General features: G+C 39.6%; 1 protein-coding gene across 39 annotated transcripts in view; it reads left to right on the plus strand.

Annotated features, from left to right (window-relative positions):
- Nucleotides 1-23,737, plus strand: part of DTNA (dystrobrevin alpha) — a 224,159-nt gene that overhangs the window by 116,609 nt on the left and 83,813 nt on the right. For all 39 annotated transcript variants that reach the window (XR_012585728.1, XM_074576942.1, XM_074576955.1 and 36 more), the window contains 2 exons: nt 10,701-10,768; nt 15,852-15,932. Coding sequence is in view for 38 of the 39 variants with exons in the window: in XM_074576951.1 (XP_074433052.1) it covers nt 10,701-10,768; nt 15,852-15,932 (149 nt within the window). In the remaining variant the exon portion in view is untranslated. The remainder of the gene's footprint in view (nt 1-10,700; nt 10,769-15,851; nt 15,933-23,737) is intronic.

The following is a 23,737-nucleotide window of genomic DNA, read 5'->3' on the forward strand; positions in this document are numbered from 1 at the left end:
ACAGAAGCACATACAGACGTAAAGTGCTGTGTGACCATGTCTTGACTGTTTTGGCACCTCTTGTAACCTGTCATTAATGTTACAAAAGTCATTTTTCCACAAAAGTTGGTGCATTCTAGCGCAATGGTTGCATAGGAGTGTGTCTTCTGTCTTGGCAGCCCCTCAGATAGGTGTTTTAAGAAGCTATCTATCTACTTCATTTTACATGAAGAAAAATGTCTTTTAACAACCATCTGGGGATTTCAAAGCACATCAGGAATCTTTGGAACTGTAGCTGCTGGTTTGATAGCTGTGCTTCTTTCGGGCTTTCCTGTGCTGCCCTTGGTTTTCTTCACATTCCCTCCTCGCCATGGGAAAGGTAAATTCAGGACACTGAAATTTCTTCAGACGCAAGTCTGCTTACAAATATATTTGTACCAGCTGAAATGTTTATGTTGCACTGGAGGGATTTTTATAACCTAAATGTTCTTTCACAATATAATGAATACTGTTTTATTAAAAATGCTCCTCTTCAAGCATGTTTTGCATATACAACAGTAACTCGAGTTTAGCAGGGTCCAACCAGTGTTAGAGGTAATGTGCATATCTGAGAGGAAAGAACAGGATCAGTGAATCATACCTAGGACCCAGTTTCTGCTGTGTCCATTTACAAGCATCACCAGCCATTATCTTTGCATTCAATATTTCAAGCATTAGCTTTCTGTTCTGGCTTAGCGTATGAGACTATTTGCTACATAATTATATTGTATTTCATTTTCTTCTGTATGCTATTGTAATAATGATATTGCCTAATAAAATAATGTCAGATTTTAATTAGGTTAAAAGTAATTTGGTATATTAGGTTTTTTGAGAAAATAAACTAGCCGATAGTGCATATCAAGCTCTCCGTCTTTTTATGTTTGCATTTGCTTTCATTTCCTGTTGTGCTTTACCTGTTGAAATAAGGGTGGGATTTTTTCTTGAATTGTTTTAAGTTATTATAGCCCTTCACAGCCTTGCGTCTAACATATTGGTGTTGTAGTGAGGACATAAGGTGTGCCTGAGTTACTATTTATTCAGTGGATAGCTTTGCAAAAATTCCAGCCTCTAATAAACAGTTGTACCTTATTAGTCACTGAAATGGATTAACTAGACTAACGTGAAAGGGTGTGGTAATATTGTATGAAAGTAGTCCAGCAATGGGAGGCCTAAATTTGCTGTGAGGCAAAGACAGAATACATTTGCATCAAAGACAGTTCTGTAACAGAAAAGGTTATGCTGACTTTCTGTGGTGGGAAACTTAAGGGATGACCAGCAATGTATGGCCTGAGAGAAAATGTTCTCTTCAAAGTTCACTTTTTTGTAAGAGTGTCATGAATAGCATCTCAACATACATCCAAATAATGAAGACGAGAAGGATGAAAGGGGGAAGGATTCTTGTGCTTCTTACACCCTTCTCTTTAGTTCTTTAATTCCCTTTGCTTTCCAAGTGACCTCAGTACTCTGTAAACTTCCAGATCGCATGTGGAGGAGGTATGTTCTCTCTTAGATATATCTCTGCACGTGACTAAAGCTTATCTTGTGCTGGGAGATAGTCTGACTCCTGCTTGAAGTGCCATTTGCAAGTACATTCCCTTTTATATACACTGTTTGTAGGCTGCCCTTTTTGTTAGACATTTATTAAGGACTCAGTAGAAAAACCTTTGAGCCCGGTTCAGCAATCCATTCCTCTTCAGCTGAGTACTCGGTCAGCACGATGGAATTCAGGCATATGCTTTGAGTCCAGTGTGTGTGTAAAGGCTTTGCAGAATAAGGACAGATTAAAGAAAGCTTTCATTGAACTGGAGCCCGTAGGAGTTTGCCTTTCCTATGCATTCGCCATTACGAGACGCAGAATGTTTGTGTCGGCCTGTAGTTTCATGTCACTTAATTTTTTACAAATTTAGATATCTCATTGCGTGGATTTTTTTTCTGTTGTTTCTTCTGTTATCACATGGTGCTGCCGGCCTGCCTGTTCTGTTTCCATTGGATATAATGATTGTGTTGCAGTACTGCTTAGGTGATTATTCATGGGTGTGCAGGCAGATAGCTATGGAATACACAGACACTGACTTTAATCATTCTGACTTTGGGACAGTTAGGATCTTGACTGAGAGTCTTGAGGACTGAACTATTATAAATATTATAACTAATGCTGCCAAGTGAAATCATTTTAACAATGCACATGGAACTTTTTTTCCCACCGCAAACTTAGAGACTTAGTCGTGTGTCCTTCAATGTGATTTGGTACTTGAAAACAGAATTAAAAAGAACAAGTTGGCATCCGCTGTAAAAGAATCTTCAACTGAATGCAGCCACCAAAATGATCGAGTTGTATCACTTTTACCCAAGCCATCAGGCCACTCACAGAAGGGATATGGCCAGGTAAAAAAGAGAAAATCGCCAATTTCCTTATTCTCTGACAACAGCTAATTGCTAAAAATGCCTTCTTCAGATATTAATTAGATCAGCCTGTAGGCTGCTCTTACTTGCATTAAGGATCTGATTTCTCTCTGCATGAGATTCATACCAACTCAGTAATCAAAGCTTTTTTTGTCTCAGAAGGTACACTTAACCGAAATATGCTCATAAATTTGTTAATTCCCATCCTACTGCCATTCCTCTGTCCTAGTGCCCAGTCTCACTGAAATTTAAGACAAATTAATGGCTACCACTATGAAAGAATATATGTGAACAGTTTCATCAGTACCTCATTATTCTTTCATTTGTAATTTAATTTCTACCTTTCCCCAATTAGATCTGGAGAGACTTGGGTTTCCATGGGAATGTTTTTAAAGATTAAATTTTTTAGCTGTGTTGTTTAGATATAATTCAGACTACTTTTTCATTAATCTATCTGGTACAATATTTCATAAAATTAAAAAGTGGAAAAAGGCCAGAGGGGTCTATTTCAGACATAAAGATGAAAAAGTTTAAATTCTTCTTGGTTTTCAGTTGAATAATGGAAAACTCTTCTCAGCTGAAAAGGGTTTTTCAACTTGCGTAAATCAATGGCTATTCAATTAATTTTTGGATGCCAAAACTTTTGATCAGGTAAGGTGACAAAGTCCAACAGCCTCTCTATTAACTGATTTGTTTGACTACCCAACAATACTTAATTTTAGTGAAAGATTTTCAGAGTACATGCAAAGGAGCTCAATAGTTTCAACCACCTAGGAATGTATCTTCTCCCACAGCTACCATTTGATTTATTTAGATGTTTTTATAATTCTAAGGAGATGAAAGTACCTACTGCCTTAAAGCAAATAATCATCAAATCCCTGTTTACAAAAACTGACAACTTGTATTATTAAAATTGGCAGAAGCCAGGAAATGCTTCCCAACACAATTGCATCACTGACAGCTTACTCAAATGATTTTGGGTTTAATTATGGCAGCACAAGAAGTACTGAAAGATCCGTTTGACTAAGTAGGAGTTTAATTATATGTGAAATCCTGCAACCTCCTTTGTGTCTCTTCAATGGCAAATAAAAAGACCTGAGAGAAGACCAGAGTACCAAAGCATCAAGAGTATCAATTACATGCTTCCTGTGATAAAGTCCATATAACTTTTTAGCCCTTTAGTTTCATTATGATTTTCTCTATGAATTTTCTTTGCCTAACTAACTGAAAGAAGTAGAACTGCAAATTCGAGTGTTTAAAGGTGATCAATACTTCATTGGTCATGTTTTTTAGAAAAATAGTAAAAATCCAAAACATAAGTTGAAGGAAAAAGTATATTTTGGATGAAATACAGGTCCCTGATGAGGTCACGGCAGAACTTCATGAACAGATTAACACATCAGACAAGCAGATTTGGCACGGTATATCGTCAACTTTTGTGTCTGAGTTTTGGGGTTTTCTTCTTTTTCTGGAATGTGTTTTGGGTGCAACAAAAAAGAAATGACTGGTAGCGGAGTTTTTTTCTAACTACCCCTCATCTGAACTAATGCTCTGAAACACTGTGCATGAGTGTAAAGAAAATCAATATCTGCTTTATTTGTTTTAAAATATTTAATAAAACGTAGACAAAATATCATTTTAAAATAGCATTTGAGCAGAGCTTTGAAGAGCTGTATTTGCATCTGTGCCAGTTAGCTAAAATCAGTCTCTACTGTTTATCAGAACTGGTTATCAGAAGTGATGGCAATGACGCACTGGTGAAGTTTTTTGGAGCTGACCAAAATTATTTTCTTGGATCATTTTTATCTCTCAATGGGTGAAAACATATTTGAAGCACTGAATGTTAGCTTTCTTTCCTTATTTCATCCAGTAGAATAGTTTCTTCTAGTGCCAACAAGCCTGACTCTAAAGAAGTATGGTTGGAAAAATATATCTAAGCAACTCTCGTAAGACAGTTTTGTAAAGTTTCACATGCATATTGTAAGCCTCAAGTATTGGTTTTCTCAAATGTCTTTCATGTCTGGAGTAGTAAGATTCTCAGTTATACAAGAGAAGTCCTCCTTTGTGTGGCAGCGAAAAGCTGAAAATTATACTCTACGAGCACCCATAAAAAGCAGAAAAACAAAGCTTTTGGGATATATTTTGGTCTAGTTAACAAAATTTTGAATTCCTAAACTTAGTAATGCCTAGTGCACGTGGAAAATGACTGGTGGTTCCTTTGTTACCTGAAGCCGGTCACAGCATCCTCTGCTAAAGTTCTGATTCTCTACGGTATTAAGTATGAAGCTAGTCTATTTTGACTCCCATAATTTCTATCTTCACATTGCCCTTTTTTCCTTTAGTGATGAACCTCTTCACAATTTGCTTTTTAGGCCTCACAGATAAGATTTGCATAGCGTTCAGACTTCCTTGAGGACTGAGTGTTATGAAAATGAGTTGCAGTGGGTGCCTTATTAGGCATTTTTGACAGTGTTCTACTAAGGATATGAAGGTCCCAAAAGGGGAACCGATAAAAAATCTGTTGGAAAATTCTTCCTTAAAAACGAAAGATACATTTTGCTAAAGGAATAAATCAAGAGAGAATTTCAGGGTTTTGGTAATATTAAAATTGCAAAACATAACAAAAATAAGAGGAGGCAGACTTGCTGAGGCTCATGTTGGAGGTGAGCTTAGCAACAGCTTTTATTTTCCTTCTTCACTGCAAAAAGCTCATCTAGATAAAATACAAACAAGCCCTGTAAGTGAAATGCAATTATACCTAGCCTCAGGAAAGAGCATTGAACAATTTTATTATCGTGCCAAAGATTAGTCCTGGAATGTAAAGCTGAGAGAGACCTATTAAGGACCTGCTTCATTAGAAGATGTGGAACAAGACATTCATACGGCACCAGTAAATCCATTAAGGGGAAGAGGGCTCTGAAATGGCCTTTCATGATTCTCATTATTAACTTCAAGGATTGCTGAGGTTGGTGACTTTGCAAATACAGTTCTAGCTAGCACTCACTCTCCCTTTTAACTCTCTGTTCTCCAGCCCAAATTCACTTTGGAATAAGCAGCCATAGCTCTGCTCTAGTTAGCTGAGCAGCATCCACCTACCAGGGCTGAATTTGCGGAAAATGGGAGAAGAGGAAGAAATCTATGGAAAATTTTCTCTCTCATATTGCTATGAATTCTGCATGAAGGGCACTCCAAACCTAGCTGTTGACTAGCTTTTAAGTTCCTCATAAAGTCACTGTAAGCTAGACCCTAGCAGGCTCTTTCATTTTCATAAATCAAAATTTCTGATGCTGGTAAATCCTGAAAAGGAATAGCAGTTTGTTACATATAGAGGACATTTTGATAAAACTGTCCCAAGCAATGGCAGACAAGAAGCCTGTGCAGCTGAAAAATGTTACTGTTTCTGCTCAAAGCTGGGTTTAAATATTGACCTGCTGCATAGAAAGTGGCATCTGATTTGTCAACAGCATGGAAAATAGCCACTGAGAAACCAGCACATTTCTCTGCATCCTAATGCTTCCAATTCCCAGACATACCAATGCGAATATCTAAGATTTGACATTTCATGGAAGAAAAAAAATAGCTGTTTGTATCAGGAGTTGAAGATTTCCTTGCTAGGGAAATAGACTGCTCAGAATAAAGGGTGCTCGAGCCTGGTTGATATTTTCTACCAAACAATGGTACTCTCTGCAGAAGTGATGTCAAGATACTCACTGACAGCTTTACCAGTCTTCTGGAGCAAAAATTCCAGCTAGAAGCTGCATCCCAGAATGCTCCCAAGCGCTTCAGAGCCGCAGCGAGCACGGCTGGGCAGGACTCGGGCAGAGACAAGTATTTCTCTTTTTCCTCTGTGCCTACTGCCATGGAAAAAACCAGCTTTTATCCATCCTGAAAGACTGTCAGGAATGTCACCGGTCAGGATTCGGAGCTTCTTCTGTCAAACAGGCGGCTGCGTCACAGCCATCACATGGGACTTGGTAAAATTTTCATGCCACAATTAATCAATTTCAGCAGACGATTTTCCTCACTGGCGTGCTTCCCGCCTCCCCGGGGCTCTTCATCCGTCACGGACGAACGGGATGGGGATTTGTGGAAGTGTTAATGGGGTGGCTTTTCTCACAGCCATCAAACTGTGCACGCGCATGTGTCAGGTCGGGAATTTTTACAGTCTCCGGTGAAGTGTATGAAACTCTCAGGAGGGGAGCTCCTTCTCCAGGTATACAGGCAATTACTTCTTTTGGGTTTTTTTTGGAGCTACTGATTTAATTATGACAGGCATTGCTTTTACCATGCATACAGATAGCTCAAGAAATGGAAATATACTAATTACAAGAAGAATGACGTAAAATGGGGGTTAATAAACTACGCTATTTACCCTGTAAATACTAAAACAAGAAAAACACTTATATGTGAGAGAGAGTATTACCGTACTTATAAATCAAAGCAGCACAAGAGCAACGGAAAGAAAAATGAGGCATTTAGTTCTTACCTTATGTATATTATATGTTATTCCCTCCCAGATTTTATAAACAAATAAAGTATATTAAAAAAATAGACCTACTATGCTTCTGATACATGGTAAGCACGAAGATGAAATTGTAATCAAAAGAGTTCAAATAAAACTAAATTATTTCTGTATTTATTATTTTCCTTTAAGCACTACTAACATCATGGAAGTTTTCAGCTTGAAAGGCTGATAGAAATGAAACATTCACGATATCTTTTTCAGAGGCTGGAAGCCTTATGCTTGGAATGATTTCTGCTCTGGAATGTCTGTAATATATTGAAGCCTTAATACCTTGCTAATTGGTACCTTACTAATTAGCCCGTGAAAAGAATTTTAATTAGATGCACAGTAGGTGTTCTCCCTACCTGTAGTGGAGGAGCTGTTTCCTGGGGAGAAAAGAGAAGGGAAAAAGATCGTGGAGGGGATCAATAGAAGACAAATACAATCTAATCCCTACTATGGGAAGAGTGTACATTAATTAATATTTTTCAAAATCATGTCAGAAAATTTATTCTGTTTTGTAAAGTACATTAAAGTTCACTTTGTGATTTGCTCTTTTCCCCTGTAGAACAAATTGTACTTTTTTTTTTCCGTGACTTGGCACGTGTTATAAGCAAAATGAGAAGTATTGAAACATGACTGTAGTCAGTTATGCTCACGGCCGGCCCCAGGGACTGAGCTGAGCTTATCCCAGGCTCAAAGCCTGAGTCTCCGTAATCTGAGTTAAAGAGCTGGGCTGTGTACCTGTGAGCTGGATCAAGGTGAACAAGGCTGGAAAGGGAGATGCCCAACACCCATGACCAACAGCATTAGTTGAGCCTGGGCTGTGGCACATTCTGGAGTTAAAAATGCATATGAAAAGCTTGGAAGACACAGTTAGGTGAATTACTATTAATGACGACTCAAAAATAACAATATTAATGAGCATCATCTATCATTTTCTTCTATCAGGAAAAGAAGCGAAGGAGGGGTAGAAGATATCTATCTGAGAATACTGCCACCACTAATGTTCTCATTAGCTTAATGGCATATATCCCATTGAAGAGGATTTTAGGATTTTCATTTGGGATGAAGGCTGTTTTAAAATCTGCAAAATATCTGGTGCAGTGAGTCTTAAAAATATAAATACAAAGTTTCTTCCCTCTCCAAGGAAGTCTGAGTTGTGCATGTATAAATATAAAGTTATTTGTCAGGCCCTGGAACCCCCGTAAGCCCCAGCAGTGAAAAGGGCGATTCAGTTTCAGTAGATAATGGGACATTCTGAAAAATGATGATCACATCCAGGGAACGTTTTATATAAGGAGATTAAAACATCAGTAAAAGCAAGGGGAGGATGAACTGCAGAAGAGGGAAAACGAGTTAATGATTTTTACCCCACTGAAGGGACACTTTAAGAACGGGTTCTCTGAAGGAAGTGGAGAACTTGCTGAACAATTTGCATTTTTTGAAAAATAACTTTTTTTACTTAATTTTGACTGGGAAAATTCTTCCGCATGGTGAAAAAGGTCACAGGTGAGACACATTCCACTGGATGCACTGTAGATATTTAAAAACGGTAGCTAAGGAATATTTTTATCCAAGCAGCAGTATGAGGGAAGGGAGAATAAAGTTGCGTCCCTTTTGTTTTCGATAAAGTTTGGAGCAATCACTCTGAGGCCAGTGATTATTTCACAAATGTTAGAGAACATTGGTGGAATGAAAGCAGCAAATTAATAAGTGGAGAAAAGTCTGTAAGATTTAAGTGTAAATTGTATCAAGAAACTGAAAGATGATGATGTAATTCTTGTGCCAAAATCAACATAGCCCAATTTCAGTCAATGAATATGAACAGTATATAGTCTGAAAACCAGTTGCACGTTGTTTGTAGAATAATTCTGAATACAGGAGAAGTCAGAGAAAATGATGCCCTGTGACCCACTCTACAAATAGTAAAAGTTAATCTAAAATTGTATTCGCTCTGAAGTATTCCCTCAACTGCCCTGCCTGGTAAAAGGTACTATCTTTTCAAAGGGCTTTATTAACCCAGCTGTCCTATGAGATCTGGTCATTTGCCGTGGCAAAATTGTCTCCTACTTTGTGTTCGACTAGAAACAGAACGGAGTGCGGGGAACGCAGACTGGGGTTAGTGGGATTACATCATGTTTCATCTTTTATGGGCAGAGATTTAAGGCTGATCCGGGTACAAAAGATATTACTACTTGCTGTCTAATTAGGGTGCAGGTTGGGTCTGGCGTATCTTGAGGTATATGTCATTTTGCAGGGAGGTGTGAGTCTTCCCTGGCGCCTCTGAGCTGAAGTCAATAGCAAGGCGCCAGCCACCTCCAGGTTAGAGGCTGTGTGGCCGCTTTTGTAAAGCCCCATACTGAAAGCTGTTACCTCTGCAGAAAGGCAGGTTATATTAGCTCAGGCTTCATGCCACGCTACACACATCCGTGTCTCTCCCGGCCAAATTAGAGCATAAGGGTGAACTTTTGAATATCGCTGCAAACAGGATGCAGCCGTACCCTTTGTCCGCTTCCTAGTGGGACTGCTGCTCACATCACAAAATGTCCAGCATAGACAGCACTTTAGCAGAGCCTTTATCAGTACTCTGGGAAATGAATAGGCTGTTTGGAAAAGGCAGTTATAATGTACCACCACTTCATTTGAACAGTGCATTTTGGAAGGGAAAAAAAAACCACACAACAGAACACCTCTTATGTGATTGCCTTTCGTTCTCCGAGAAATAAAAGGAAACTGTTTTTCGATCCTGAGTTCTTTGGTGATGGTAGACTTCAGCATCCCGTATTTTTATCCTTCCTGTTATATACATATGTGTTATATGCTATATACATATTTTGGATTGCAGGCTTCTACAGAAGATCTCCTTTATACCCCAGGTGGTCCAATGTTATTTTACACAGTCTAGTTGAGATAAGGATGTAGATTACAATGCAGCTGAGAAGCCCCAACCAAACATGGCAGGGAGGAAAGGATAGTGGCTTGCTAGAGTGATTACCCATAGGAAGTGGTGATGCTGACACTGGTTTCATTTTTTGAGTGCTGCTAAAGATGTTTATCATTACTCTGGAGGCTCTAGTCTTTTGTGGTTTGAATGCTGGCTGTGAGGGAAGCTGTCTCTTTTCTCTATGCCCTATCCAGCAGTAGCACTCTTCGAAACATTCTGAAGATTTTTATGTCTGAAAACTGCAGGAAAAGATACTCTTACTTCTTAGCCTTTTGCTGGAACTCATTTAATCAGAGACATACTGTCTTGCATTTGAATGAATATTTGGAGTGTGTTTGCTTGAGTAGATAGAGGGTATTATGTTGTAGAGTAGAGATGTAGTTGCTGTTGTGTTATTTTTTTGTCTCCTCCACCCGGAATTGGCTAGAAAGGCATTTTCTAAACTATAAAATAATATCCAAATCTTTTATGATTTCTTCTCTCTTACATAATTTAAACTGAAGATTCCTTATTTAAGAAAACCTAAAATGAATTTCAGAGCTTGTGTTATGTAAGTCAGTTAGTTACATCAAGCAGAAAAACTGAACATTGCCTTTGGGAGAGAGAGGGGGGGAAACAAATGCTTGGAAGCAGAGTCTAGGGAATGGAGGACAATTTGGGGACCACCTTCTCCACAAACCATGCCACAGAGAGGCTGACAAAAGGCATTGGGCATACATGGAGCACCAGTCAACCTCAAAGGTTCTCCAGGATCAATTATGGATGCTTATGTACGTATGCACAGTCTGGGAATAATACTCAGTATTTTCACATGATTTTGTCTTCCAGAATGATTGAAGATTGTGGAAAAAGAGGAAATACCATGGCAGAAAGAAGGCAGCTGTTTGCAGAAATGCGTAAGTACTTCATAGAAATGTTTTGCTGTGATAGACCCAGCCAGTTGCAATGCAATGCCAGTAAAATTTATGCCAACTTTCCACCTCAAGTAACTGATATCTTCATTTCTCAAATGGTTTAATGTCATAAAACCAAAACTGCAGGAGAATGGGCTGATTTGACCAAATAGCAGGAGAGAGGGATTTTCTACATCAGATTTTGTGATTGTATTGTTTTAGTCAGTAGCTTCTTGAGACAAAGATGCTGGATTTTCTACATCAGATTTTGTGATTGTATTGTTTTAGTCAGTAGCTTCTTGAGACAAAGATGCTGCAATGAAGAGGGATAAAGGCGTCCAAAAGACTACATCTTTTAGGGGGGTGTCTGTAGTGGGCTGACCCCAGCCAGGTGCTAAGCACCCACACACTTGCTTAATCCCCAACCACCCCCCAGTGGGATGGGAGAGAATATAGGGAGAGCAAAAGCAAGAAAACTGGTAGCTTAAGATAAAGACAGTTGATTAAGTGATGAAAAGAGAAAAAATGACAGCAAAAAAAACCAAGTGATGCAAAGATGGTCACTCACCACCTCCCAAAAGCAGACCGATGCCCAGCCTCTCCCCGAGCAATGTTCCCCCTGGAAGACAAAACTCCCCAACCCCTTCTTTCCCTACCCCAGTTTTATTGCTGATCATGACGTTATATGATACGGGCTATCCTTTAGCCAGATGGGGTCATCTGTCCTGGCTGTGTCCCCACTCAACCTCTTGCCCAGCCCCAGCCAACTCTGTGAGGGGACAGAGTAGGAAGCAGAAAGGCCTGGATGCTGCACAAGCACTGTTCAGCAATAGCTAAAACATCAGTGTCTTATCAACACTTCTTTAGCCACAGATCTAAAATACAGCACCATGCAGGCTGCTGTTGAGAAAGTTAACTCCATCCCAGCCAGACACAGTACAGGGACTTAAGTACTACATGCCCCACTTCAGCATATTTTTTATAGTTTCTAGTGAAGCTTTGTGTTCCCTGCAGAATAGTGTGTTGGGGATATACTATACTAACAGTGTTCCTGCAGTTCTCTTTGACACTCATCTCTTACTTCTCTGACAAACATTCCACTGTTTCTCAAGGACATTCTATTACATCTGAAGTTTGAGACTGTTGCCCTGTACTAGATTTACCTAAATTCTCTCTGTAATTACTAACCTTCCTATTATTTGTTCCCTGCAACATAGTAAAAAATGACAGAACATCTCCCCCATCATCTGGGGGAGACAAAGATGAGAATTACTGTGACTTGAGCAACTGTGCACACTGAAAGGCCAGGTCTGTGCTGGTGAATTAAATGTGCTTGGGACTGTTCTCCAGGGGCGAGCCCATGGGGGGCTGAATGCCCCACTTCTGCGCTCTTGAGCTCTCTGAAGTTAAGGATTGCTCGTACAGATGGATTCAGATGGCCTACTGAAAATAGTCTTGGCCCATTCCACTGTGTCCACTAGCTCTGTTGTAATTATTTCAATATCACAAAAGGCTTGCTGTTGTAACTCAGATGGATTGTGGCTTGGGTACAACATCCTGGACCAGTGGAGGGAGGGGTTGTTCTTTGGCCATAACTAAAAAAAGAAAAAAAAAGAAAAAAGGATGGCATTTGTCCATTATCAGAACATGCTATACTTTTAATTAGAATTATAGAGCGGACTTGAGCTTATATCAGCCAAAGTCAATAGCACAACTTCCATTAACTTCACTTAGTTTAAACTACTCCTAAAATGGAAGATAATTGCTTAAGACTTCTCTGTGAGGATTTATGGTTTGTTCCCGCAGTTTTGAAGGCTGTTTTGCTGTTGGGTTGTGGAGGAGTTAAGGGGTATTGGGAAAATTTACAGTCAGCAATTGAGGCAGAGGAGGGATGATTTTCCCATACTGTACGCAAATAGTATTTTTTTTCTCACACATTTTAGTATTTTGACGTATTTACTTGTGTCTGGTTTATCTCATGTGTGCTTCCTTTTTCTATTTGCCTCGTTCCCTTTCTCTTCCTACTACACATGCACACAGAGAACTGAGTTCCAACTAGGTAAAAAGAGGGGAAAATACTATACTTTTGTAAAAAACTAAGCATGTTTTAAGCAAAGAAATGTCCAGATTGATATAAAATGCTCAAATTTGCATTTTGAGAGTCCCTGGGATTCCTGTGTATGTAAAGGGTGTGCTTCACTGAAACAGAACTCGTCCTTCTGTCCATGCATTCACGTGCCCTCAGCGCAAACAGTCCATGCTTAATAAAAAAAAATAAAAAACAGTCCACACACTGTACATACTGTGGGCCCTGCAAAGCTTTTTCACATTATAACAAATATAAGCTTCTGGTAAAAAGTTAAACTTCACAACCTGCCAATGTTAGAGCAAGAACATTCATAATATAGAGGACTTTGCCAGTGTTTTAGGTTCTTGCAGTCATATCTGCAAGTCTGTGACTAAAACCCCACGGTGCTTTTAGAAAATGGGTCATGTTCCAGGCTACACAAGACAGAAAAGAAAAAAAATATCCAAGTTTTTCTGCGTTTTTTTAGTAGGAAACTTGTTCTGAACAAGGAGTAGATGGATTTGACTCTGACTTTAGATATGGGCCACTATGTGATTTTCCCTGTATCTAAAGAAATTTAGTTTGACTTTTTTGTTAACTTCCCTTCAGAAGAGGCATCTTTCTAGTTCCAAATTACAAACCTTTGTAAATTAGTGTCATAATCAATATTATCTTCTGTAGAGTCCTGTGGTTAAAGCTTAAATTGTGTCTTATATCTCAAAATGCACCATTGACATCAAATCACTAGGCTACCTTTCGTCTCACCTGACATGCTCAGGTATATCCAGGCTGATGAAGAGAGTTCAAAGTGTACATCACTGTTGTGCTGCCGGCACATGTTATCCAGTAAGAAAACATCGGCCAAAGCTTGCAAAGTATCCCTTTATTATTTTGCAAACTGCAAACAGAGTTAAATGAGATGAGCCATATTCAAAGGAAACGGCGAAACGCTGCCAGTGGGCAAAAGGAAGGAGAGGCCACGGGCAATCCTGTAGGCAAGTTACAAATTCGCAGTCTCGTTTGCCGTGCTCAGTCCTGCACATATTTCCACTTGTTTTTCAGGTCTCTTCATGTAAGTGAGGTCACTTTTCTACAGAAGTAATTTGACAAATAGATCTCTGACTGCGGCAAAATGTGAATCATGATAAAATTAAATTGTCTGCTCCAGGGATTTGCCAGGAAAAACACCTTCTCCCAAAACAATGCCATCCACTGTGTGTGTAAATAGTAAAGAAAAAAAGCAACATTATTGTCAACAAATTTGTTTACTTAGGATTAATACTGCAACATAGGAAGGTCAATGAGCCAGAGTCTCACTTTGCTTAGAATCTTTACACCTTCTTAAAAGGCTGAAGTTTTATAAAGGAACATTGGAAGCTTCTATTAGTATCTTTCACTAAAGTTAAGATGGAAAAAGTTAAATTCATTTTACTTATTGGTTCTATTAAAAAAGGAAAGACTTAGTGTTACAAGCATTATGCTCCCCTTTACCAGTAAAGAAGTTTTTCCAAAAGCTGTCAATGAGATACTAATGGAGAAGGGAGAAACCTCTGTAATTCAACAAAAAAGCATATGATGAAAAAATAAAAAAAAAACTTTCCAGACCTGATGTTAAGTAGTTAAGGGTAGCTTCTCCCAGGAGCAGATGGTGTTAAGACAGCCAACTGCAAAAGGGAGTGGCTGGGAACCCCGGGAAGACGGTGTGGGAGAATCCGGTCAGGAAAAGAGCAGAGTTTGGGGAGAGGAGAGAGAGTATCATCCTCATTTTCATCTCGCAGGTCAGAGCACATTTGAAAAATCTGGGTCCAAAGGATGGCAGATTATTTAAGGAAGTGTGGGTGAATGATGCTGACATGGCCATATGTACAACTGAGCAGCCAATCTAATAATGTCAAGATGAATCTTAAAGAAAGCATTTGGGAAGCATGTGTAAAACAGAATAGGGCCATATTCCACTCCACTTCTCTTACCTGATTGTACCTTGTTTGGATGTGTTTCATCCGGACAGTTTCTTAAGAAACTCTGGTTTTTGTAGCTTGGTACCTTGCTCAACCGAACAGAACAGGTTTTACTCCTGTTACAGGGCATATCACTGTGAAAAAGTAATACGCAAAAATGTAATTGAATGTGTTTCCGTGAAATGTGTGGTACAATTAATAAGCAGTCTTGTATTTCACAGGCCATATTGTAGCTATGAGGCAACACTCCTTTACATAAGACATACCAGCCAAGAAGGAGAAAGACGGAAATCACAATCTCCTTTTTGAGGTTTTTGGGAAATGTTATGAGTGGTACACAACAGCAGGAGGCCTAAAGATGCTGTGCCAGGTTCTGCCCCCATCCTGGTCCCTCTGTGCTGCACTTGTATGTGAAATATCTACTGGTGAATTTATACCCATCTCCTGGGCAGCTGCTTTGGAAATGCTGCCAGATCTTTAACTTGGAGCAGCCTGGGCCAAGCTATGTGTGAAGCAGAGAGGTGACCCTTTGAGGTCTCTGTTGCAGAGTACACACCTCCACAAAATGGAGAAAGCCCTCGCAGCCTTTGTGTTACTTTTACCCGCTTCTGCACACTGCTGTCAGTCTTGTCATTATGGCATGGTATTGTTTCTAATTGATTTGCTGGCGATACCTTGTTCTAATCTGGCATGTCAGCCAAAGATATTTGTTACAATCTTTGTTGTTAAATATTAAAATTAGATGGAGGTTTTCCCTGCTGTTGGAGCCTGGCCAGCGCGTCTTTTAGCCTGCAGCTTGACCAGATTGTTCCTCAAAGTGACAGACACAGTGGGCTGACTATTCCGTGCCTTCTTGCATAAAAGTCTTTTAACACTGTAGCTCCTGCCATTCCCCGTCTTTCTCCTCATCCCTCCCTACTCTGCCTGCAAAGGAGATAGCCTTGAAAATTATTAAAAGAGAGTCGGCTCACGTGTCTTCTTTGTTCTCTGGCTTCCCTGCTAGCAAAGATACACACAGGTCGTATTCCATACAAATGTCGCTGTTATTCTCTTCCACTAGGGGCTCAAGATCTGGATCGCATTCGTTTGTCCACCTACCGAACAGCATGCAAGCTTAGATTTGTTCAGAAGAAATGCAACTGTAAGTATGTCAGCACTTCTTTCGTATCCCATGGTTATTGGCTTTCCCCTGCACTCCCCAGTCTGTCCTTCAGATCAGTCACAAGTGGGGACTGTTTGATTCGGCATTGCAAAGGACGTTAATCAGAGTGCCTGGGCAGATTTTAAATATTAACCTGTCTATATAAGGCACTTGTCTCAAATAGGCCAGTGATTCAGTCGTAGGAAGGTGGGTCGTGATGCAGGCCACAGCTTTATTTAATAAGTACGTTAACTACATTCTCCAGTTTTCTTGTAAAATAACATTTGGGGGTTACAGCAAGATCCTGCAACTTAAATGCTTTTATAGCACCTCCATGGAGAAGAAATGATGGTTCCAGTCCTCATCTCTTTGGGGTGCAGCAAAGTGCGTGCAATGTCAGTCAGCCCCCTTTGTTCCAGAAGGCCAGCTAGAGACATCTCCTCTAAGAGGGTGAACCTGCGTGTAATCTCTGCATGTCTGTCCTCCTCTGTCTAGGCTTCATTCTTGAGAAGTTTCCCACTTGATTAGTGACTTTTTTAAGGTTTCTTCTAGGATTCAGTGTTTCTTCCTTTACAGCTGCAGTTTCTATTAGCACACTCATGCGCTGTGAACCTTAAAGGGGAGATAAACACAAAATCTGTAATGGAGTGTATCCTTTCTTCTCCATCCAAAATAGTATGCAAATACTTAGAATGGCAGGTTTTGGTTTATGCATTTTACCAGACCTTTCCACACCAAGGTAAAAAAAAGAATCCTAACCAGGGGAACCCTTGTCAGCAGTAGCAGTAGGGAGAGGACTAATGCAGAGAAAACAAGTTTTTTAGTCTTCATATCTAAACTGGAGTGACAGCCTGGCTACGCTTGTGCTATGTGCAGTGGTAAGTATGTTAAGAAATGCTCACTGCAGTTAAGAGATTAGCCGCCCAGGAAAAGAGTTCCCAGTTTTCACACTACATCTATCTGCGTTACAGAAACGTTTAGCTTATGTGGTCCAAACACACTGCAGAGGCCAAGTTGTGGCACAAAAGACTTTGGAAAGTACGTATTGGGTTATTAGCTATGGAGCTTGTCGTTCAATCACTTCTGCAGCACATTGCTCGTGTTTTTAATATGTGTTTAGCCGAAGTATGAATGGAAGGATCAGTATCACATTATAAGCAGGCTGCCAGACACAAAACCCAGGAGAGGTTTAGTACCTGCCCAGCAGCTGGCTTCTCCCATTCAGGAGGAAATGCGTTGAAAGACACTGTTATGTTGTATTCAGTTGTTTATTTTAAATTTTTTAAATTTTATGTTTAAGAGGATGACTTTTTCACTTCATTTTCATGGTAACAGAGTACAATAGTCTGAGGTGACAAAAGTATCCAATTAAGTTGACAGTGATAGCAAAGTCGTAATACTAATTGCTTTGATAAATGTATACAAAGCAAATGAAAAAACAGAAGGGCGCAGTAGTAGCCTCATTGTTGGGAGTGGCTGGCTGGCTGAAAACATTGGTTGTTAGTTTTAACGTTGTTCCTCTTATTTATCAACCACGATCTGCTTTTGTGGAACTTTTGTTTCTCTTTGTGGAGAACGAATACACATGCCCCTCAGTTTGCCAGCTTGCGCTTATGGACAGTGCTTGCCTTCTGGTTGCCATTGATAACCTAGGAGAAGTGATTTGCTGGTCTTATGTCAAGACTTAGGAAAAAAAAACGGGGAAGTGGGGGAGACTTAAAGAAAAATGTTGTCGTAAGAGTTGGGTTCTATGCAACTTAAGGAGTAATGCTTGCTGCTCTGGAATGGGCTGAATTGCGTGTGTCTTTTCACTGTCAAGTACAGCTTTCTTCTGATCGTTTCTGTTAGACTGCTGCTCTCCCAGATGGCTTTTGCTTATTAGTGGGAAAAGAAGTCATTCATTCACCTGATACGATTTCAAGCAATGGTGTTCCAAGGCAGAGCTTCTAAACGTAGAGATGCTGAACCAAGCACTGCTGCAAAACAGTTAATATCAGACCTCCGACTCATGTCAGCTACTCTTTTTATTATTTTTTTTTCCCTACAGAAGTTGCCATTATGCACCACCCAATAGTAGGTTCAGGACAAAAATAAAAGGCCATGGGAAAAAACCTTTCTGCTGCATCTGAGCTGTTTCATTTAGGGGAGAATACAAAAAGAAAAGGCTCAAAGGCAGTTCTGCTCCACTCCCAGTGCATAGCACCTCCTGTCACTCAAGCCATCCTTGTCTTCTTTCAGCTGTGCTCTCTGCCCTGGCCTGGCACACCAGCCCAGACTTACTAGGAAAAAATTGCTTGGAAAGAGTGTGTTTAAGGGGTTCTTTTAAAGAGCTAATTTAATAAATTGCAGGGAGCTGCTCTTGGCTACAGGTTGAAGGTGTATGAGGATGGAAGCAGAGAGCTGCTCTGAATGCCAGAAGTGGCTGTTCCGAGGAAAGCAGAGCAGAGGTTTTATTAACACCGTCTTTTTTACCTGAAGGTGTCCATTAGCATAAACAGTCACGGGATATCATTTAAGAGGCAGCTATGTTTATCCCAAGCAATGCACTGTTTGTTTCTGTTGTCGTTAATGCAGACACAGACACGGGTTCCTCTCCTGGCTTCCCTTTGTGAATTCTTCTCTCAGTACAAAAGGGTGTTCTACTGAAACCTTCAGCAGCTGGATAAGTTTTACCGGTGAAGTAGACAATGTGCAATGCGCAAAGGTGCCTTCATAATCTAAGAGCCATTCTCTCTTGCAGCATTTCTCTTTAAACTAGTTGAACTGTCTAGGTTATAGGGGAAGTCACTGTTTACTACAACGTACCAGAATACCACTATGTATGTTGCACGTTGAGTGCTAACACTGTCTGTCAAATTAATTGCTCCATGGAATTATTTCATTTTCACAGGAGGAGGACTACTTTAAAGATATTTAGCAAACAGTCTTCAAAATTGCAAATATATGTGTTTCTGATAACTCCATAAAACTTCAGGAAAACTACTATGCATGTGAAAAGTATTTCTTCTATAAAAATCTCTCTGAGCATTCAAACCAAAAGGCAGTTTAAATAAAGTCAGAAAAATGAGAAAAATAGCAATTATTTGTCAAACAGGATAGAATTGAATTCAGTCCAGCCTCGTTCTTCAGAGAAACAAGAAATCTTCTTAAGAGGTCAGAAAATGATAAGTAGATAAATTTGAAAAAGCTGTAATGTTATCTTTCGAAGAAAAATTCCTTCAAATTTAAGGATTTCCCTTTGCCTATGTTAATGCTACAAATAAATAACAATAACAACAAAAACATTTAAAATCATTGTTGGCACACCTCTGAATCTGCCAAGTGCCCAAACATGGGAGGCAATATGTGACAAAAATCCCAAAAGCAAGAGACATACAAAATTCTACATGCAGGAATCCTAAAAGCTGGGAAGCTTTATTAGTGCAGCATGAATATAAACTCATTTTACGCTTCTGTATTTCTGCTGACAATTTCTAAAATGGGAAGTAATGAAAAGAGAAACTCTGTAGGTAATATAAGTACCTTTGAGGATGTGGTGGGTATAGGAGGAGATGATTGCAGGGTATTTGCTCGTTACTTTGCAGAGCTCCTGTAGCAGTAGGCCTGTTGCAATAGGGGTATTCTTAGTCATAAATACTAACACAAGATGTACATAGCTTTTCTGTAAAAAAATAAAAAGATCAAAGAAATACTAAAGAAGTCTTGAGAAGATCTTGAGATTTGGGCATGAGTAATTCCAAATGAATGCCACGAGTCTTGGAAAGACGGACCCTGGAGAAAACACTGCTGGTGGTTACACCATCTTCAGACCTCAGAGTGTGCGAGCTGACTGTGGCTGCTCTGCTGGGTCGTGGTGTTGGATGTAGTCTCAGAAATAGCAGCACCCTAATCATTTGAGGTTAAATTTCATTATTTGGGATAATAAAAGCAGACAGGAAGCAGGTGCAGAAATATGATTAAACATGCTATGTGTTTATTCCAGTCTGTACTGTACAAAATGGACAAAATGCGAATAGCTGACTTCTTCATCATCTAAATTTTCTAAATGTGTTTTAAAGGTGGCCCTAAATAGTGCACACTGCAGAAAAGGAGGGAGATGGAGGCGAGCACCACAAGGTCTGCAACAGTCGCAGAACTTGAAAACCCCCTGAACTAGTTTTGCGCTGACCAAGTCAGACATTAGGGTATTGTCCTTCACTCCTACCTCCAGTGCATCAGAGCAGGTTTTGGAGCATCTGGCATACATTCTCACCATACAGACTCCTGCTCGGCTCCCCTTACCACCAGGAAAATGCCATCTTGACAAGGTTGATTTACAGTTGTTTATCTATAGCATTCAGACACAGAAGTGCAATAGGCTTTCCTAAAACAAGGCATGAAGGACCAATGGCAGCTGTTGCACGCATCTCTCAACGTTCACCAGTATTCAGGAACTACCACAAAGCACAATTCATAGTTATCCCCAGTGATCATTGTGCGGTTGGTTTATTTTAATGTTTGGGTTTCAGTGGATTTATTAAAACCCAATTGTTTATACCGAAAAACAAGCTGAGATGAAATATCGTGTTCAAATGCAAATTCCCTCTGGGCTGTGGTGGCAGCAGCAGTAGAATATAACAACATATCGTAATCAAAACCATTATACAATTAAACATCACTCACTAATACAGAACTGTACAGCTGGAAAACTGCTGCTGTCCTTATGAACTTTGTGTTGTGAAACTGAATGTGTTGTGAGATTATTCTATGACTCTGGCTGCAAAAAGCAGATTTTGCTGATTTCCCTAGATCGGAATAAATCATTGGCAGTTGAAAGCTTGAATCTAAAGCCATGCCAATGATCATAATATGGGGCTTAATTAATGCAGACAAAAAGGGAGCTTGTTTCTCCGGCAGTTTAATCCCAGCACCTTAGGGTTTCAGTGTCTTTATTTCTCCCTTCAGTATTCTTCTGTGTGAGTGATTCCGTTTTAGTATTTTTTTATTATTTTTTGCATTGTTTTATCTTATCCAAGTTGTGGCACCGCTGTTTCCACATAGGGAGCGCAGCTGCCATGACTGTGGTGGAGACCTCGTGCATGTCCAGGGCAGTCTCCTCCACCTCCACCCTGCTCTTCCTCCTGCGTCCTCTGGGCTTAAGTAGTCACAGCTGAAGCATGTGGGCATGTCAGCTTAATTTCCATACATGCTGTTGGGTGCCTCTCTGATCTGATCTGCCTTTTTACGTTTGTTTTAAGTTAGAATAATTTCTCACCCTCCTGAAATTTAATAATTCCCCACTGAAAATGAATGACGGTTATTGTAAGCACACTATTTTTAGATGCTTTTCTTAAAGTTTTCCAACTGTACTGTTATACCTCCTGTAACACCACAGCAAGCTGCTGAAACCGGTTTTGTCCTAGAAACTGACAATTTGGTATCAAATGATGACATCAGCCTGTGTGAGCTATTGGCCCCCATCAGGTTGGCAAGCACTTTCTAAAAATTACTTGATCAAACCTGAATAAAATTACTAGGGTTTGGATCTGAGTTTTGTTTTTTTTACTGGGCTGACACTTAAAATACCATTTTATCCCATCTCATTCAACATGCCATTCACCACAAAATGAAAAGTCACAGTATATGGTACTTGTAGTAAAAGGAAAGGATATGAAAGTCTTGATTCCGCACTGGAAATGGTGCTGTGACCTTTGCGTTATGCAGTGGCTGAGGAATTCAACAAGAGATCCAGGTTCAGCTTTCTCTCTGCATGACAAAACATGTGCTGATCTTACATAGCCAAAAAAGTTCCCTAAACACAAAGGTAGAGGATAGTCAGAAGTGTTCCATTCTCTCATGTTGACGCTTATCCACCAAATCTTCATCTTTATATGTTAATTGATTTAGGAACTGATGACTGCTTCTGTTTAATTAACTGAGATCTCTTGCCAGCATAGTATAAAGCCGTTCTTTCTTTGACTCAGCGAGTATTTATTTTCTCTAAAATGAAATGGAGTGCAGAAGAAATGCTTGGTGGTGGTGTCCTTGTTGTGCAAGAATCCCATGAAGATCCCTGCCATGGCAGGACTCATTAATTCTCAATATCTTGCCTTTTACTTCTCAAGGACTATATAGCCTGTGCAATTTTGTGCTTGCCCCCCGTCCTTTTTTTCTCAGGCTGACCATCAGAAGCAGAGCCACTAAGTTATCATGATTACAGAATTGTTTAGATTAAGTAACTTAATCACTGTAGGTTTCCATGGTTAGTGCTCTCTTCTCATTGTTGGTTTTTATCGTGTTTTTCATTCCATCTTGGAAGCAATGAAGCACGAGATAGATAGATTCAGGCTGGGTCACAGAGCAATCAAACTGAATGACAAGCAATGTTGCCTACTCGAGAAGTGCAAAAGGTCTGCTTGGCTGCAATTTGAAACATTATTTCCTGGGGAAAATAATCTGCCTCTTGAATTTCTGATCATGGCATTCTCCTGTTCTTTTGAACCCTCAGTGGTCGGTCTTCTAATGAAATTTGCTTTAAAATCCTATAATTTGGGGAAAAAACCCACAATTTTAGTTCTTAGTTTTATTCTTCTCTGTTGACCATCTTGGTTAGACTATTATTATTGTTATTATTATTAAAATAAAAAGGCCGAAAATATTAGTTGCGTTCTTGTTTTCTATTTTAACAAAAGCTGAGATTTACAGTCACTCACATGACTCCGAGACATCTGGCTTTAAAAAAAAGGAAAAGCACTCTGTATTACAAGAATCATGATGCCATTGTGTAAATTACTAATTTGGGTATCCTGCAGTACTTGAATAATGGAAAGAAAGATGAGCTAATGATTTTAAAAACTTTTTTTGTTCCTTTGTCTTTACCAGCGACTTAGAGACTAAATGCTCCTGGAACTGCTAATACTGTTCCATATGGGTTTCCAGGCAACTATGGGGAAAGGACGCATATATTATACATTCTGCATTATGCATCAATTATTTAATCAAAAGTTCAAAAGGGCTTGATTTAGCATATTCCCTGCAGACGAATCCTTCATAAGGATTTTAGTCTGTTAAGTGTTCACTCACAGCACAATATCCTGAAAATGGGTTCAGATTTTCTTTTCTTTTCCTTTTAACTGTTAAAGTTTATTAATATACTTGGCAGACCATAATAGCTGTTAGAGAGCTGACATATAAGCTGTATGTCTGGCATGTTCATTGAGGGACTGCTATTCAGCCTTTTCTTCAATATTAGCACAAAGTGGACTGTTACTACCTAAAGGGCTTGTGGTATCTCAGATGTCCCTGAGTATTTGCGCTTGAAAGCTACCACTGCAAGCCTGTCTTATACAAGATTGGTACAAGAACTATCAGTGGACATTTGGAATTCATTTTAATGTCAAAAAGAGTGAACCAGACAAGGATATATATCTTAAAGTCTCACATTTTTATTTGCTTAGAGACTGATTTTTCAAACACGATTCCAAGTGGCTCCTGTTAAAAACTGAGTTGCGGAAGTTTGTCAGCTAATATTATTTTGCCCTTTACAGAGAAAAATGACCGAATTGACTTCCTTTGAGTCAGAAGTTGACAGGCACACAGGCTAGGCCACGTCCCAAGTATACCTACATGCTGCCCTCTGCTATGCAGGTGGCTCAGCCCTGCCTTGATGCAGACAGCTTTTGTAATTGGATCGTAGCTGAAAATCTCTTCTTACTGACTTCCTGAACTCTGCTAAAACTGCCATTCACTGTGCTATTTCTGATGGCTTTCCTGATGGAGGTTTAAGGTTGGACAGTCTGTTCAGTTCCCCACCGATGTCTCTGAAC

This window comes from Larus michahellis, chromosome 2 (genome assembly GCF_964199755.1).
Source record: "Larus michahellis chromosome 2, bLarMic1.1, whole genome shotgun sequence".
In the NCBI taxonomy this organism is placed as follows: Eukaryota; Metazoa; Chordata; class Aves; order Charadriiformes; family Laridae; genus Larus; species Larus michahellis.